The sequence below is a fragment of the Limanda limanda genome, chromosome 1, assembly GCF_963576545.1.
Source record: "Limanda limanda chromosome 1, fLimLim1.1, whole genome shotgun sequence".
NCBI lineage: Eukaryota > Metazoa > Chordata > Actinopteri > Pleuronectiformes > Pleuronectidae > Limanda > Limanda limanda.
Window position 1 is genome coordinate 23,730,328 of NC_083636.1, and position 19,811 is coordinate 23,750,138.

The following is a 19,811-nucleotide window of genomic DNA, read 5'->3' on the forward strand; positions in this document are numbered from 1 at the left end:
TTGACGATTTCATAAATATGTTCCCACAGCCCTATGTTCCCACATTTCTAAGGATTTATTTTTCACAATTTTGAAAATTAGGCCCTATGTTCCCACAGACCTTTGTTCCCAGATTTATTTTGAAAAATTAGTCCCGATGTTCCCACAGCCCTATGTTCCCACATTTCTAGATTTTTCTGAAAATTAGGGTTAGGGTTAGGGGTGTTGAGCTCAAGAGAGTTTAGGGTTAGGGTTCACCAGCTACGGAATGGTGAACCCTTAACTACCAGGCAGGGGTAGAAATGTGGGAACTGTAGGGACATAGGGCCTAATTTTGTAATGAATATTAGAAATGTGGGAACATAGGGCTGTGGGAACATAGGGCTGTTGGAATAGGGCTGTGGGAACATTGGGCTGTGGGAACATAGGCACGCTCCCCACCAGTCAATATAGTGGAGGCATTTCCACTAAACAGACAGTGCATCTTTGCACAGCCTGCACCTTGGCTATTGTCTGCTGTGATAGACCCTGGCCTCTATGGATCTTGTGCTTCGGGCCTGTTCTTGTGCTGCCACGATAAGTGCTTCTGTGCTGTCTGTCAGACCAGCCTTTTCCAGCCACTGGTAGGTCCTCTTGATATCAGCCACTTCCTCTATTTGTCTGTGGCTTGTCCTTACATGATTTTTCCTCTTCCTCCTCCTCCTTATCATCATTGGGTTTCTACTGTCTAAGCAAGGTATTCACTTAGCTCATCACTTGGGGCCATCTTCCTGATGTAGTCCTGGATTTCCGTTGCCTCATCCTGGACGGTGGCTTTGATACTCAATATATATAATAAAATATCCCTGCTTTTGCTCAATGTACAGACTCAGGTTCTTGCCTTATATAAATATATATATATATATATATTTTTTTTTTAGTATGTATATATGAACAAATTTCTATCCTTGTTTCTTTGATGCCCTACCCCCATCTCCTGCCTCTTGACAGGCAGCACAAGAGACCACTGTGCTTTGTACCACTGCAGACTTATTAGTGGAGAGCTTATGACTATTCCCAGAAACACTCTGCTCCTCCTAGTTTTGTTCAAAACGCCTCCATGAATATGTGCCTGATGTACACCGTGTTGCCAGATCTTCTAGATTGCAAACATCTGAAACCTTGAAACACATAAAGGTAGCAAATTAAGTCGTCTAAAGAGTGTTGCTTTAATATCTTTTTTAAAATAAGATGCACATGCAATGGTTTGCTCTAGCTATGCTTGTAGTTTAGGAAAGTAAAACAAAGAAGTGGGAGTCCAGGGTGACCATGCTTTAAGTGAAGAACATGGAGGAAAGATGATTGGATGTTTCAGTCAGTCCTACCTGAATAAACCATGAGGTACCTGAAGTGTGTTTCTAGTGTCTTTATCTCTCTGCAGTCTGACTGGGCACTAGCTATCTGGATAACAAGAGCCGGGGTCAGGAGGTCGATATTCCACCTGACAATTATTTCGTTTTTGCACATCAAATGCAATGCTCAACAATGACCAGCAGATGTCATTGGTAACACAGTCTTGGTTCAGAGGAACTGTTACAACGCTGGTTATAAATGTACTGTCTACGCAGTTTTAATGTCTATGAAATGTTTAAATTCTACATTTGTATATATATAAGTGATTTAATAGGTTAGTGACAAAGCAACTTCATTAGTATTATTATTGTTGTTGTAATAACAGGTGCCCAGTTGCTGAAGGAGAACTACACTGTCTTCCCTGAAATGTGCGGATTTTTGTGAAGTTTTATGACCATACTTTACCTTGGAAAATTCATATTATAGTATTTCCATAATGAGTACAGTGATTCTTTCATGGTTTCATCCCAAATGTCCAGATAATTGTCAGCAGGTCAAACACATACCATGTAAAGATAGAATAGTTGCTCAGTAGTTAAAATATAACTACAGTAAAAGCAGTTTTTAAGATTTTGCATACCTGCACACATTTGTATATAAAGTGCTAGTTCATTATGTTGTGTATGTTGGACTTGTATGTTGGAGGCTATGATCAAAACAATAATGGCCACGCAAATACAGTATCACATAGCCATAACTTTTCTTGGTTAAAGCACGTTTGTAAAACAGCAAAAGTTTTGAAGAAATCCTAATAATAATTAAACTTAACTTTACTTAACGATGGGGGTGTAATGATAAACATCACATAACTGATCACACATTCAGATACACACGTGCATACATACAAAATGTGGTATTTTATAGCAAAGTTTGATATTTTTCAAGACCCAAACATTGTAGCACCCTTTTGACTTTGTTTTTAACAATTTGAATTAAACTAGTGCAGAACTAAACATGCCTGTTCAGAAAGGGCACATTTCATGCTTGTCTGATTACTAGGTAGATCTATTATGGTCTACATCTGAAAGTTTATATAAAGTATTTATGGGTTATATCTCCAAGTTTAAATACAGCCTATATGGTTTATATCTGCAAGTTTATATACAGTATATGGTCTTTATCTAAGGTTGTGTACAGACTATAAGGTCTATATCTACAGCAGAGCAGGTTTGTCTTAGTTCACTGCAGTTGACTTTCAATAAAGTTCCGAAGGGAAAAAGTGAATGGCTTAGACCTCAACCAATCCGACAACACTTTGCTGCTGCTTGGCAACCACCGACCAATAGGAGGCTAGTCTGAAGGCGGGGGATAAACGGATTTGTAGTGTTGTGCTCTCCGTCGTGTTCAGCGGCAGCAACGTTTGATTTGAACATTTCAAACATCTTCCAGCTCAGGGATCATGAGTTTGTCTCTCAGGTAAACAGCCTGTCTGCCGTGCTCTGTCTTCATTCCTCCACCACGGATCACTTTAATGCGCCAACAAGTCTCCCTACTCTGTGTTAGCTAGCGTTAGCACGTCTGGCTGTTCGAAAACTGTTCCGTGAAACGAGCTGCTGTTGTTTACTTATGTTCACCAAGTCCCACTGTGGTGAGTCTCCTGGCTGCTGTTAAACTCCGTGGTTCCATCTCAAGAAGCTGTTACAGTAAATGCTCTGCACGGATTTCTGCTGCAGTCCTTGTAAACCATTTCTCGTTTTGTATTGGGTTCTTTACACTGATTGCTAAAGGAACCTCAGTTAATGGTTTGAAGTGACCCGACTTTTCCAGCATTTTCCCTATAATTTCGTTATTTATCTATAAGACGAAAAGATGGTTGGTTACCTGTGTGACCCGGGGACACAGATGAGAATTAGTGTTTTTTGGTCTAGAGCTGTTTTGATGGGGTTATGATGGTTGAATTATAAGTATAACTCCAGTCTGTCTCACAGAATATGTACTTTACTATACTGCACTTTAACACTGAACATTTATATTTTTAGAACTGACCTTGCTGCAGATAAAGCCAAACGTCGGAAGAGGAGAGAGCTCACCGAAGACCAGAAACATGAAATCAAAGAAGCGTTCGAGTTGTTTGACACCGACAAAGACAAAGAAATCGATTACCACGAACTGAAGGTTAGCAGCCAAGGACCGCTGGTTATTTTATAGACGACAGAGATCTGCTTTACTAACTCTTGAGAGTGATACATTCAGATTCACGGAGTGACATTAAATGTCAACCCTGTATATCAGTGTATTCGAAAAAATAAACTTTGAACTCAATATTGGCTCAAACTAATCAGGATTAATTTCCCTAAAAAACAAGTAATGAAACCAAATCACAGTACACATGTAATTCGTTTTACCAAACACCAGACAATCATGAATAATGCTTATAAAATGATTTATCACATTCAGAGGTTAAGATGCGTTTTAAGTATCTCTTTACTAAAATAGAAAAAGATCATCTAAAGCCAATTCGTTCTCACGTCTCTGGATCATCATCATAATCATCATCATCATCATCATCATATAAATAGAATAGATTTGAATGGGGCCTTTATGGCTCATGTTAGCTCAATCCACCTGCAGGATGTTTTAGAATATGTGGTAACCAGTGTTGGTCAAGTTACTTCTAAAAAGTAATTAGTTACAGTTACAAATTACTTCTCCTAAAAAGTAATTGAGTTAGTAACTCAGTTACCACATTGTTAGAGTAATTAGTTACTCAGCAAAGTAACTGTGGCGTTATTTTTCATGTTTTATAACGCTGTTACGTTCTGTAACATCTTTAACGTCAAAGATGTTTATATTAACTGATTGAAGAATAAAAACACTATATACAGTATTTTAGAACATTTGGTATTTATTTGAACTCAATAGATTGCAGCCTGCCATATGATGCATAGAATTAAAACATATAAAAATAAATATTGAAAATAAAATTCAAGTGCAAATGTAAACTTGGGTAAAAAGAAACAAAGGAAAATCTGGCCATTAAGTAGTGTGAGAAGTAGTGCCGGTACTTCCAGTTATTGAACGCTACTTTTGAATTTCCCTGGCTCGTCGCCATTGTCGCTGTCTTGAGCTGTAGTCAGAGCGTGCAGTGAGACAGCTCTCTCCACGCAGCTGGGGTGTAATATTGTAACGGATCGAGAGACACCCCCCCCCCCCCCCCCCACCAGAGTGTTGTTTGACAGCCGTCGCCGGATGATGACGTAGCGAGCGACGTCAAGCCTATTCATTGGTGGAGAAGGAGTCGCAAGGGACAGGAGAAAGCGGAAGTGCGGAGGAAGCCGGCAAACAGCGTCGGGGACTGCGGAGTCGCTGCCGGTTGAGATCGCCGACTGACCGCTTCATTCAACCAAATTGTAGTAACGCGCCACTTTACATTATCAATAACGATAACGGCGTTGTAACGATGACAAAAGTAATTAATTAGATTACTCCGTTACTGAAAAAGAACTCCGTTAGTAACGCCGTTATACTTAAACGCCGTTACTCCCAACACTGGTGGTAACCCTCCTGTTTCTCCCACCAGACGGCAGTTTAGATAGTCAGAGCTGAGGTTAGTAATACGTTGGTCAACCCTGTAGCTCCCAGGGTCACACCAGTGTCATTTTGTTTAAGTAATATTATAATCAAATATTGCTGCTTTTGTCGAGAAATATGGTAAAACTGCCTCAAAACTTTGACTGCCTTAGATTGTATAAAACCTAACTTAAAGTTATTCATTGGCTGTACATAGCGAAAGTTTAGGGCTCTTGAGATCTGTTTAGATTCTTCTCCAACACACAATGTTGGTTTGAGAAATTTTGCGAATGCTCAGCCTAGCTAAGAAACATTGAGTCATGGATAAAGGGGTTGTAAATGTATCCATTGTGCTTAATTAATGAATTAAGAAATGTTCTAATACTTAGGTTTTGCCACATAATGTTTATGACAATTCCTAACAGGTGGCAATGCGTGCACTCGGCTTCGAGGTGAAGAAGGTGGACGTTCTGAAGATTCTTAAAGACTATGACAGGGAGGGAAACGGAAAAATAACCTTTGAGGATTTCAATGAAGTAGGTAAGTTGGCTTTCACCTCAAATGGAACTCTACAGACAGACACAGTAGAAAGGGAGTGAGATGAATCATGACCCGCAGTTTGAACACATGTCTCTGTGCTTCAGTAAACCCTGAACACCTCTTTTCACAGTGACTGATCGCATCCTGGAGCGAGACCCAAAGGAGGAGATTGTGAAAGCCTTCAAGTTATTTGATGATGACGAATCAGGAAAGATCAATCTGAGAAACCTGAGGCGTGTGGCAAGAGAACTCGGGGAGAACATCAGTGATGAGGAGCTGCGCAGCATGATTGATGAGTTTGACACAGACGGAGATGGAGAGAGTAAGCGACTGCGACTGTTTTCACTAAAAGAAACCAACACATAAAATATATGGGGAGCCTTTAGCCATTCTCAAACACACTGTATTGAATTATAATTAAGTGAGGTAGATACGTGGACAGGCAGCAACATGTCTGTTAAATTCTAGAAGCAGAAAGATGTGATAGGTCCTTTCTGAAAACAGATTTATTTTTGCCCCGTTTACCAGTAAAAAGACTCAAAGCTCAAGCATATTTCCAGCCAAAATCAGGCTAAGTGGTGCAGACAGTACAAATGATACAGATGTGATTCTTTACTGTTTGAGGATGGTGACTTATCAATGACTGGGTGTAACAGCAGCAGTTCACCACACCACAGCCTCAACAGCAGCTTCTCAAAATACAACCACACTTATTTGCTTTAATAAAACAAACAGGTTGTCATGCCTGCTATTCAGACAGATTCAAGCTTTTACATTTTTCCACCTCTAAAATCTAATACAGACCAATATCAACACAGATTTAAAGTCAATTCACAGTTGATTCTCCTGCAGAGAGAAGGCGAGTCATCTGTAGATGTGCCACACCCCAGATCGCCAGTAGGGGGCCGACACACAGCACCAAGTCATTAAACCAATAAATTGCTATGTGGCGGTTATACTTGTTGGAGCTATAATGTGCATACAGCTCTTCCTGCTGAAAACATTAACAAACATTGATCTCTTTGTTCATCATTGTTATCCACATTTAATGTCATATTACATTTGATTTTACATTTTGATTTGAGAGGAATTGTTTTGTATTGTGTATTATGTGTAATGTGCGGACCATGGGCTCAAATGAGGCTGAGTACGATTCTGAGCCTGTAAACTGGTGCTGCTTGTCCTTTGATATGACAGTGGAGCTGGAACAATAACCAATTAATTGATTAATTAATTAATTTGTTCACCTGAAAGCAAACTCAACATCTCAAGGTTTAGTGTGTTGGTCAGACTGAATACGGCAATCTTTTAGACCTACTTAGTTTTCACTGTTTTATTCTCACTTATGTGCAGGTTAACTGTCAAGGCAATCTCTGACTCTTCCTTGGAATTTCTTCTCACTGAGTATTAATGTGCAAAGTCATTTTCTTCTCTCTCTGTCTTTGTGTCATCCAGTAAACCAGGAGGAGTTTCTGTCCATCATGACTGGAGACTCCTGATGAGGAGACTGTGTCTGAAGCTGTCAGATGTAAGCTGGGGGCATTCTGTTGGACTGGTTTTCCAATCCGAGTGAAACTCAAATGTTTTTGACTTTTACATGTGGTGTAACTTCACCTCCAAAGTTTGGATCAAAGGCCGAACCTTTTTTTTTATGGATTTGATTCATTACATTCAGAAACGGATGTGCTGTGTATTCTGTAACATAGGTTTCATACTGTAGCTGACCATTTCTGACTGGTTGTATGTGCAGTTTTCATAGCAAATATATTTGAATGTGCTATTTATTTTGTATAAAATAAAATGGTTTGGCCAGCAAGTCTGTTTCCTTTATCTATGATTTTCAGTTTGTTTCCAACAACTACTACTCTCCTCAATATTTAAGTAGTTGGGCGGCAAGTCCAAAACACAAGACCCAATAACACAGTGTATTAATGTATTAATAAACGTTTGAAAGTCATCTTAGTCACTTTATTCAGTTCACACATCCACTTAATCCCATACTACTTTAATCTAAGGACATTTATAGCCAGGAAGAGGCCTGGACAGAGGTGTGTGTAGCTTAGGGATGGGGGCGGGGGGGAATCGATTCAGTTACGAATCGCGATTCTTGTGAATTTTAAATCGCCATGCTGCCTCCCAAATCGATTTATCAATCTTTCATTTTTTTTAATTTAATTTTTTTTTTTTTTCAAACATATTTGTTGGCTTTATACGGGGAAGGATATATGGGGGGAGGAGCAACCTCAGCCCCGATTATGTTGACCAGCTCTTGTTTTTGCAAAGAATCTTAACATACCCAAGCACTAGCTTTGCATAGCCTACATGCAAACAACAGTGAAGCATAGCCTACTTTTTGTTTATTTCAAAGTTTATATTTAAAGTAAACTTTTATTCATTCTATTTAATTCACCTTTTATTTTTTGTTTAAAATAAGCCTTTGTGGCATACATTTCTTAATCTGTCAGTTTATGTGCAGTTGACAGGAGCTATACAATAATAGGGCACATTTTTATTTATTTTCTCTATTGGCTGCCCGGCAGTCATTAAGTTAATTTTAATATTTGAAATAAAACTTGTAAAGCTCTAAGTGAATTTGACTGTCTTGTATTTGAAGGTATGATTCAACTGTTTTCCATGGTCCAGTATTTAAAAAAAAAAATCGTAATATCGAATCGCAATACTTACAGAATCGCAATACATATCGTATCGCCACCTAAGTATCGTGATAGTATCGTATCAGGAGGTCACTGCCGATTCCCGTCGCTAGCGTAGCTACTCTTACTGTGAACGAGGGAGCTTTAATTATCTTCAAATGACAATCAATAGCCTGCAGCCACAACAATGAAGATCTGACCTGAACAATAGAGACTTGGCTTCTCACATGTATGATCAGAGGTAGCTGGACCTGGGTGTATCAGTTCAGTCTTATCAGAAAATGTTTATTTGTAACTCCACATATCAAAAGCCATGGAAAGATTGTGACACAATGTTCCCCCTTTCATGTCTTCATATGAATTCTACATTAAATTATATCTTATGTAGTTTTTTTGTGTCTCTGTGGTGGTTTTAGTCTCTGTGATTGTTTGTTTTGTGTCTCTGGTTGTTTTGTGTGTGATTGGAGTGTCACTGTGATTGTTTTATGTCTGCGATTATTTTGTGTCACTCTGTGGCTGTTTTGTGTCATTTTTTATTGATGTGTCACTTTGTTTTGTCTCTTTGTTGTTGTTTTAATCTCTTTGTGGTTGTTAAGTGTCACTTTGTGGTTGTTTTGTGTCTTTTTGTGCTTGTGTTGTGTCTTTTTGTGCTTGTTATGTGTCTTTTTGTGGTTGTTTTATGTCCCTTTGTGGTTGTCTTGTGTCCCTGGTCCTTTTTGATTTTGTCCTAAGGAAGATGAATGTATGTGTCAAGACTGAGTTTCATTTAGTCTCAGGACGACTTTCTATGTTTTGTCCAGGTTTCCACGGTTGCCTGCAGAATTGACTTCAATTGAAACAGCCTTTGAGCTATTCCTTAATTGACCACCAGAGAGAGCCAGTCATTCATTGAAGCTCAACACTGAACAGCTCATTGGAGTGTCAGCTTCAGTACTACATGCTGTATATTTGGCTCTTTTCAGGCACCGTCATGTAATTTACACTCACACAAATCACAGCGGGTTAGACACTTTGTAAATATTTGTACTTAAGTTCCCATAGCCCGGGTTGACTCACCGAAGGGAAGAGCAGCTGTGCATCGAATTAATATGTACTGTTACATTCAAAACATTCACAACAGCAACCGATGTGACAACATGAAACGATAAAAGAGATACTTGACTAGCTGATGTTTGAAACCATAATGGACCCAAAGCCCAACAGTATACATGAGAGCAACACTGAGAAATCCCATGTGGCGATGATGTATGTGTTGAAATAATTGACTGACCACAAACCCCTTTAGGCGGATCCTGCTGCGCTCCCTGTCATTTGTCTCCCCACAGACCTTTACATATTGATTTAGATGAAGGCCTCTGGTCGCAAGTTGGTAAAACATGAAAAACATTGGCCAGCCTCACTTTTGATCTTTCTCAGCCCCCGTCTGCTGCTCAGATGATTAAGAGGACTGTGGTTTTCTAACCCAATTTGCTTTGGTAATAACTTGAGCCAATCACACAATGACAGAGTAGAGGACTCAGTGGTTTTTCTCCTGTGTAATAGAGTTTTGAAGTTTCTCAAGGAGACAAATGAAAGTTAAGCAGTAATAAAAGGCTGAGAAACACACTCACACACACACTGCAGGGATTGTGTTACTGAGTATGTGCACTCAGACTGAAGGTCAGCACCGATGTTGATTATCACAACCTGCATCTGGCCATCACTACAGCGACAGACATCATGGCTTGCCCTTGCACTGGCACATGCTCAGCTGTTGGTCCCGGCCTGGACCAGCGCAACACAAGCTCCAGAAATAAACCAACCCAGTTCCTCCCCAGTTACAGCCTCAAAGTCGCCCCCATGTGGTTTTCACTATATGACTGCATACAGACACACTCTGAATTGCTGCTAATCATCGTGTGTTGATGATATTTCTAAAAATACACCAGTCTGGCGAAGCTCGCCAGGGTCTGATTGCTCTCTGGTCAGGGGTAATAGCAGAGGTTAGCTAGGCTCCACATTTAGATGGGTTAATACGATGAGAGCACATTTACTGATGTTTTCTAAACTGGTGTAGATTTGACTGTTTACTATTCCTCACAACTCCAACTGAGACATTCGGTGCAGGCAAGACTGTGAAACAACATCCTATTAATAAATGTCCTGCAGCTGCCAGGAGAAAAGCAAAATGGCTTCACAGCGCCACAGTTACAGCCAGACTCTGACTTTTGTGTTTTGTCTGATCGTGATGAATTATTCCTGCCGAACTATAGAAACTAAGATAGAGTGGTGGAGGAAGAATTCAGATCCCATATTAAAAACAACCATAAGTAAATTCAATATATGTAGGTATTATCAGGAAAATGTACTTCAAGTATCAAAAGTAAAAGTACTCAATGCAAAGACAATTGGACCCTAAAGTCACTGATGCTATTCCTTATGTATTAATGTCCAGGCAACGTTGAGGTGGTAGTTTTTGACTCTTTAGGTGGGACTGAAACTAATCTTAATTTTCCTTCTGAGAAACATTGACAAACACCCATCACCAAGTGGCCTCTTCCCATGTTTGGTTTCGTCAGACCAACAGTCCAAACTGAACTGTAATTCATGACATGCATCAAAACGTCACCTTGTTGCAGCTGAACACCTGAGACGTTTGATATTTTCACGTGAAATATTACTTCAACGATTATCACTTATCCAAACAGTCACTAACTAGTTTTCTGTTAATAGACTGATTAACAAATAGTTTAAACTCAAATTATATATGCTGTTGGATAGTTCATTCATTTTCAAGTTGCCATTAATGAAGGTTCTTTATTTTGTGTGTAAGAGCTTGATATGTAGAGTACTATTTTCTTTTCCTGCCACTTTATGGTTTTGCTTCGCCACATTACAGATGGAACGACATTTATTTGATAGCTGGTTCAGAATTTAGATCCAAAATACAACAAATAACATTTAACTTTAAATGAAAAAGGAAGTTGGAAAAATATACTAAAACGATGGTTTAATAAATAGGTGACAAGTTTATACCTTAAGATCTTTGTTTTCTTTTTCATGCAAATGTTAATGTTTCCATTGATGACAAGCTTGAAAGTCTTTTTAGCCACTGACTATAGAATATTTCCTGTACAGACTTATTCTATATCATTAAGTCAAAGATCCAAGAGCTTCTTCCATCTCTGGTTTGCATGAATCGAATAACAGTTTTACGTGTTTTCATGTTTGCACAGTGGGCGCCTCCCAAGTGTCTGATGTCCAGAGTCATTCAGCTCTTGTACCCACCTGTCAGTCATTAGGTGAGCTATGCCGGCCATGTGACAACACTTAACCTCTGACCCTTACTGAGACAAGGGAACATGGGAGCATGGGTAGGGTAGAGGGGTGAGGGGGTGCTGCTGCTGTACCGTTTAGGTTTGATAGATCTGGGACAGTAAGTTTAGCATTAACCTGCACTTCTATCTATGACTGGCTGGTTTGATTCCTGTCTGCTCAGGTTCTGTAGATGACGAGAAACGAGTTTCAGGTGATTCTCCGTGTTTACGACACGCGTCAGCTGCACACGTGACACCAGTGTCCAGGTGAGGGCCGTGACCTTTGACTCTTCCCTAAAGAGTGACCTCAACCTGCATGGCGACCATGAATGGAGCCTCATTGTAAAATGACTGGCATCTTAAGCATCTCATTATGTTTTTTTACATGTGAAATTTATTTGATTCTAAATATTCATGTTGATTCATCATTAAAGCTAAATTTTGTGTCTCTTATGCTATAATCGATGAACTAGTGAAGGATTTATGACGAAGCAATTGACATAAAATACTCTCCAATATTTTTTACTTAATGTTATGTTCCCTTAAAACAGTCCTCCACCCCCCCCCCACACCATCCACCCCCAGCCCCATCCCCCACCACACAATGAATCCATTATCCAAGAAAATACTGATAGAATGTTTTTATAAGTTAATTATAAAAAAACAATCCATATTGTTTCAGCTTAACCTTAAACTCAATTTTTTTTTTAAATTGTAGCAATTAGTCAAAGTTCCAGCTTCTTAAAAGTTGACCTTTTTGTTGTTTTAATATGTCTTCTACTGAGCCTAAGGACAATAATCACTCTCTCATTCTCTAACTTCTCTGTTATGGACTTGATAATTACTTTAGTTAATTGACGTAAGATACGCTGATGAAATAATCAACAGTTACAGTGATGCTGTAATGCAACTTGTTACTGAACCAAATTACAAATGGCAAATGATTCTATTAGTCAAAAAGCAGCAAAAACAACACATTGGCACTTATCAGTGAACTTATAACCAAACAATATAGAAAGAGAATCAAATTAATAGTGAAGAAGAAATATTAAAAGATTTTTGTACAATAATGTATGTGCTTTGAAATGTAGGTTGCATACTGTGGGTTAAAATTGTCAACCATCAGCCATCATTACAAGAAGAGTGAATATTAAAATTAGAGAAAGAGACATAAAGGAGAAAATTCAAAGATAAAATTATCATTATAAAAAAGTGTTTATTGACTCAATGCTTTAACAACATATCAAACTGTAAAATTCACATTACAGTATGTTACAGTTGTAGATCCAACATTTACAGTAAATGAGCAAATATACTAAAAGTCTGACGAGTTGATCATAAAAATATAACAATGAGGTCACTTTTAAGTGGGGGTGTTCTGTTGAAAGTATGATAGAAGGGGAAGGGGGTGTATAAGCTTTAATAGTATATGCTATTTACCGGTATTGTTTTGTTTAGTTCATCCAACAATAATGTCAGATAAACATGACTCTGTTCTTTGTGTGTGTAAAACAAAAGTGTAGCTGTTTGTGATTATTTCTATGTAACAAATTATTACATGAAGTGCACAGTAGCAGAAATGGTGAACTCTGGAATTCCCTCATGGAGGTGCTGTACGAGGGGAGTAGAAGCAGAAGTGAGGAGGGAATGCCTCGAGACATGCTGTGGATCGCGGACTATGCCCGGCAGTTGGGTGAGGATGGATTAGTTTACACATGCTCATGGCTTTCACAGTAACTTTATCTCTCGGACATCCCAACTTCACCCAGCCTGCACCGCACTGTAGCAGACCTTCCCTCAAGCTCAACGAAACAACAGAACCCTTCCCACAGACTCTGTAGTCTTTGCAATGAAAAAACTGTCTCACTAGAAAGCTTTGAGTCTGAGACTTGTGAGATGGAGTGAAAGCACTGTGAGGCACTGTTTTCACCTTGTAATAGACCATCAGACGAAGAAGAGTCAAAAGAAAAGTGTCGAGCTTGCAGAGAATTTAAAGAGGATGTTTGAGAGACTTTGTGCTTCCAGCAATAACATTTCCAGGATCCCTCTCCGCACACATCTGGTTCTCTTCAGACGGAGCTTATTGCTTCTGTGATTGCTTATTTATGTTGCTCCGACACCTCATCCAACTCCTCCTACACTATCTGCCTACACAGGATGCATACAGGCAACCACGAGCACACACTCACACATTACATGCACATACACATACCTGTAAATACTGGAAGACTGACACCCTGAAGTTACAAGATATTCAGAGTCTAGTCTTCAGATAACTGGGACACATTAGTGTACACTTTTTAGCGTGAGAAAAGTTCAGGATCATCTTTGAGAAGCCATCTTTTCTGCTACCCCAACACAGAACACTTCATAAGAAAGAAACAGTATGCACTGTATCCCTAATAAAACACTTAACATTGAGAATTCTTACAGATTTTTCTCAGACAACTGATTATCTGATTAACAACAGCTCTGTAGTAGCACAATAATAGAAGACTGATCACAAAACAAGAAGTTTTTTCAGGGTGCTGCGTTGTGTATATATTTATACATGCACACGGGTCAATTTGGGATTCAGCATCTTGCCTGGCATGGTATCAGACTGATAACACAAGTTGGCAATGTGCATATTATTCTGTATTAAGAAAGAAAGCATGCTGCCACTTTGTTCCAGTGGTCACTAGTGGTACTAAAATGAAAAAGTTCCCCACTGTCATGAGAGTGACTACAAAGTCTTTTATCCACAGAAGTTGTATATTATATTCAAACTTTAGAGTTAAGTGTTTAGTGTGACATCATCTCAATGAAATGTCTAGGGACTGATACTATGAAAGAGCACGATTCAAGAAATCCAAAATGATTTGAATGAGGAAACTGGATTGTAACTTAAAATATGTGATAATTTGGAAGTCCTGCACTTTGGGAATGACTCCTCCTCAGTCAAAGGGACATTAAAAGAGGATCCGCTGTAATCAATGATTGGAACTGTTAATGGCAGTGATGAGTATGTGGGGCCACTGAGGCGTCCAACAGATGATGGTTGAAGATTTGCTTCGTCCTGTAAACAGGCCAGAAGTAGAATGATTTTCAGGACAAATCTGCCATGAATCATGAAGGCCGAACACTTCAACCTCTTTTCATTTCCTCCCCCTCTCCTCAAGTCTAAATGGGCTGGACAGGAGACTAAACCCCTCATTTTGGGGGAGGAGGGGTAAATGAATAGCATGTTTTTTTTCCAGGAAAAGGTAAAGGATGGATGCAAACCAATGGTGGGGAAATTAAAACACGTATCTGTGAATACGCCAGAAAATTTTACACATTCCCTCAAGCCCTCATGCTTGTCTGCGTCTTTGTTTGTTGTAAGAAGGAAATCATGCACAAAGCTGCTACTACTATTGGCACCACTATTGCAAAGACTGGAGCACAATATGGCTACCGCTATCAGCCTAGCTACTGACTGGAGTAGGAAACCACTTTAAGAACCCCAGTTTGAACTAGAAACTCTGACCTCTGTGCTGATAGGCAGAGTAAAACACAATTATTTTAAGATGAAGAAATGTGGACCCTCTCCTGTGCTTGAGCTCTCTCCATGGTTTGATTGGCTGTAGAACTAACAAACAAAACCCACATTGGTGTGGTGGACTGGTAAAACATCGAAAACTATCAATTGCTACCTGGCGAAACAAAAGAGCTATCACCTTCCTGTTTTGGTTGTAGTGGCAGACTCACTTCCTCTATGCTGTAAATCAATCAATTTCTCATCAAAATGTCGTGCTCTGTTTGAAACAGAAATGCGCTGTGAAGTAAGATCAAAAACATAAAGATATGAGAATTTCACAAAATAACAGACATTTCTATTACGATTGGTTTAATCTGACTAGGATCTGTGAAGATGACCATCAGTTCTTGACTTATTTACTAATCTTTGGTCTAGAAACCATTGGGCTTGTGTTGTTTTTGACATTTTTTAATGATTCAGGCATACTTCTGTGCTGATATCTGATAGATTCATGGATCATCATCGAAGTCAGCACAGCCTGCCGGCCTCCTTTCCTCCCTCTGCTCAGAGCTGACAGGAGTGGACAGCTGAGGGTAATCCTCAGCCAAGCAGATGCTCGGTGTGCTGATATCTAGGACATGCTCACAGGTTTGATCTCTCTCTCTCTCTCTCTGTGTAATGTGTAGAGCCCACGGTCTTTGGTGCAGTAATCCTGGGCTCTTACACCAAGGCCCACAGAGGCCCTGAGTGTCAGCAACACATTTTTCTCTCCCACATACACATGCATACACTCAAACACACACACATATTCCAACACGCACACACACACAAGCAGCATCACTGACACCTCAGAGCTAAATATACAGTGAGTGACACCGACAGGTGAATGGGCTCCTCCACAGGCATGCGCTCTGCCAGCTCGGACACAGGAGGTCACAGAGCATGAGTGTGTACGGCTGGGTTAGAGTGTAAAAGTGAGATGAGTGTGTGTGTGTGTGTGCGTGCGTGTGTCTGTGTGTGTGTGTGTGCATGTGTTGTGTTGATGGGAGGGAGGGGGCGGTGTTTGAGTGTCAGGGTCTGATCACTGTAGACTACCTCTGCTGAGTGCGGAGAGACCTCAGATCCCAACGCACCCCAGTTTTGGGTCCCCCTCTTTTCTAAGCCAGCTGGTCTGGCTTAATGTCATCTCTTTCTTTCTTTTTCTTTTCTTTTTTAAAAGATCTTTTTCTTGTTTGACACAAGGGATTGACTGAACTGACCCACAGCTGGAGCTGCTGGGGAACCTTCCAGGTGAAGACAGAACAAAAAGCACTGGTGAGTAGTTGGTGTTGGATGAGTCATGAATTAAAAATATTAAGGTAGTTTGAAAAACCATGGAATATTGGTACATAATGTTGGAGAGAAGAACATGATTACTGGATTGAAGTTGTGGATGGAAGCAATTGCTTATTTACGCATACAGTAGACATTAAGGAACATTAGCAATCATTTTACTTCATGTGTCTTGGCACTGAACAAGTTGATGTCCAAAATTATATTATCTCTGTTTTTCTTCTCCACCACCTAATATCGGTCTCTTTAGCTGCTAAATGCTCCACTGAGTTCACCATCTGCTAATTGACTCTGTGCTTCTGCGGAGCAGGAAGTGGACAGTCGCTTCATCTGTGGAGTCCTTTGTCGAATGACATTGTACCCACTGTTCAACGAATCAACTGGGGGGAATAACATCTCATGTTATCTCCTTAATGACTATGTCAGCTACAGTACAAACAGTCTACTCTAAGTGGTTGCCTTATTGGACTAAATGGTTTGTAATTTAACACAAAAAGCTTGAATTTGCTGGACATCAAATCATTTTAACTCAGTTTTTTGACCAAAATATGCCAATTCCATTTTCCAAAGGTGACAGCCCATCCTAATCCAGACAAGTCAGCCTGATGTTTTAGATAATGTGCCGTGTTTTGGATTGTTTACGCTTGACTTCTTGGTCATCCATTTGAACAGAATGCAGTCTCGCCAATGACTAATTTACACCACGTTCAAGAAGTCATCGGCGAGACTGGAACTGACCGTTACACCAGTTAGACCAGTTGTTCCCATTTTGATTGGTGATTCATGGAATACTATTGATATAGAACTTCATCATGAAATTAACACCACCATGATGTTAGCCAGAGGTGTAACTGTTCTCATATCTTGTTTAGTAAAGCTGGTTTTATTTTATACAGACTCCACAGGTGTTTTTTTTTCATTATTGTTGCAGACTGAGTGCATCTTATCCTCAAAAGCAATGCATAACAAGGCTGAATTGTCACATGACTTTTGCTTTGAATGGAATGCATTGTATATCAGCCCAGATTATTTATCAAAACAAAGACCTGAAAGATGCTAAAACCCTCCTGAAGGTTACTGCCACACTCATGAATGATCTCAGTGGGTTTTTCACTTTAACAAAACTTCTTACATCCATTGTTATTATAAAAATATTGATTGGTAATGCATAGAATGTTGCCTCTTTGTTAGGCAGTACCCAGCAGCAGAGAGTAGAGATGAGCTATTAGTAGGTGCATGTGTTTTACAGTTGTCGAATGGCTTCTTAAAGTCACCGAAATTATAATTGGGTCAATAAGGTGTTTTTAGAAGTTGTGCTTCTATGCTGAAGTGTTGAAGCACACTGAAAAATTTGTATTTTATAAATATTTCAGTTGATAGCACAGCAGTCAACTGCAGTATGTAAAATAACATAATGAATATCAAGCAATTTAAACCAATGTGTGTGTGCATGTGTTTGGTAATCTATAGACCTGAGATTTTGATTCTGATTTACTGAAGGTGTTCTTTTTCTTATTGGACAATCTTTACTAACTTGGTTGTGGATGCACTTTGAATAGAGAACAAATGATGCTGAATAATTAATTAATTTCGAGATACAAGGGGTGCTGCCACAAACTGTCAAACATTTCATTTCATGAAAATAATCTAGAAGAGATGGAACCAGGTTTGGTTTAGTTTTGTATCTGCATATATGTGTGTGTGTGTGTGTGTGTGTGTGTGTGTGTGTGTGTGTGTGTGTGTGTGTGTGTGTGTGTGTGTGTGTGTGCATGTGCGTGTGTGTGTGTGTGTGTGTGTGTGTGTATGTGTGTGTGTGTGTGTGTGTGTGTGTGTGTGTGCGTGTGTGTGTTTCGCTGAATGGGTTATGTTTATAAATCAAATTCTGTTTGCATATTTCAAATTTATATTGGTCTTAACACGCTGTAAGATACTCATAATAGGTTCATAAAATTATTTAGTCATCTATATTTAAATCTAAATGTATAAACGGAAAGTGTTTTATTGATGCAGAATAATAGTATATGTGGGTAGACAAGGACCATCTGAACAGTTTTTCATCACAACTGTTACTGTGATTGCATTTTGGGCTTCAGTGAAAATGAAAATGGTGACGTGAGGCACTATTTCACAAGAAGGTCTTACTTTTTATTGCCTTCTACAGTTGTAATTATTGTGTTATTACCAGGGTTGGGGGAGTTTACAAGCCATTAATATACTTTTTTCTTTTTAAAGATTTGATCAGAGAAAATAAAATGCTAACAGCCGATAGACACAAACAGAGAATAGCTAGTGAACTTATTGAAGCATTTGGCAGCTACAAACCAAAAACAGCACTAAAAGAGATGGAATACTGGACTTATATTCACAAGGCTGACACAAACAACACTCCACATGAATCATCATATTGTCACACTTCCTCTGGATTTGAATGATTACCTCTCAGACATCATATTTTCCATAGACTGCCTCCACTTCCCCCTCTTCATTCCCCCTTCACCTCTGTCTGCATAGAAAAATGAAAGAGTGTCTAGTTGGGGCTTGTTGTTTATGAGTTGTCAACCTTTTAATAATAGAGTTGTTTTCCCTTTATTTTTTATTTCAATAACTCTTCAAATTATTCAATAACTCCATCTTGAAAACACATAATTGAATCAGAATTTGTTTCCCTCTCATATTAATCACTGTGTAGCTCCATAGATTATTCTGGTGACCTTTTGGAGTGGCCTGACCCCAAGATTGTGACTGCGCAGACTTAATTAACTAAGTGTTTATGAATAAGATAAAAGCAGCTCCATGTGGTGCACCTCCAACAGTACTGCTGCTGCCGCACTCATAAATCAGTATTATCCATCTCATAAAGTAATTTGTTATAATTCGTCAGTCGCAAGTCAGTCTACATTTACTTATTTTACTTCAGTACTATCTTTAATGTAGGACTTCATAGAGTATTTGTGAAACTGTGGTATTGGTATTTTGCTTACTTAAAAAGTGCTTCTTCCATTTGTGAACAAATGTGATTTACATTTTTGGAAAGTCTCGTAACCTGTGCAACATGGGTGATGTGTAATCATATGTAATTACAATTACTTATTACAAAAATGTTTAGGTTGTAAGGGTTGGGGTCAGACATTTAGTTGTAGAGGTTACGGTTTCTAAGGGGCTCGGGAAAACATTATACCAAGGAGTGTCCCCCATGGGGATAATGAAACCCATTTGTTTTGTGTCATTTCTGTCCTGTTTTGTGTGATTTACTTCTTACACTTTTCATCATCTGTTTCCATTTGATGACATTGGAACTGTTTTAAATGTGTGATTGCACTGTTATTTACTGTAAATTGTGCCATAAACCGATGATTCATTGCTACTGCTCTCTTCTACACCGATTTAAACGTGTTCATGACACTATGAAAGCAACACGTGAACAGAGATGCGACGAGAGAAGGTGCAGTGGTGATTGTCGCCGCTGAGGGGCAGCAGTGGCCCCTGAGCAGGGACACAGCTGACAGCTTGAACAAACAAGAAGCAGAGTAAATAAACCTGTTGAGAATACGAGTTCCTGTCAGTGTAACAACAACACACACTCACTGCTCTGCCTCTGGAATGCGTCTC

General features: G+C 39.3%; 1 protein-coding gene across 1 annotated transcript; it reads left to right on the forward strand.

The window, feature by feature from the left end:
- Nucleotides 1-2,682: 2,682 nt before the first annotated feature.
- On the forward strand, nt 2,683-7,237 carry cetn3 (centrin 3). Its single transcript, XM_061074639.1, has 5 exons — nt 2,683-2,787; nt 3,351-3,486; nt 5,307-5,421; nt 5,552-5,743; nt 6,877-7,237. The coding sequence occupies exons 1-5, from the start codon at nt 2,771-2,773 to the stop codon at nt 6,918-6,920; spliced, it is 504 nt and encodes a 167-aa protein (XP_060930622.1). The 5' UTR covers nt 2,683-2,770; the 3' UTR covers nt 6,921-7,237.
- Nucleotides 7,238-19,811: the final 12,574 nt, after the last annotated feature.

What these genes read in the sequence shown, in the direction of transcription:
- cetn3 (XM_061074639.1), top strand. An exon ending in TCGATTACCACGAACTGAAG is followed by an intron (nt 3,487 to 5,306) that starts GTTAGCAGCCAA and finishes AATTCCTAACAG; the next exon opens with GTGGCAATGCGTGCACTCGG. An exon ending in CACAGACGGAGATGGAGAGA is followed by an intron (nt 5,744 to 6,876) that starts GTAAGCGACTGC and finishes TGTGTCATCCAG; the next exon opens with TAAACCAGGAGGAGTTTCTG.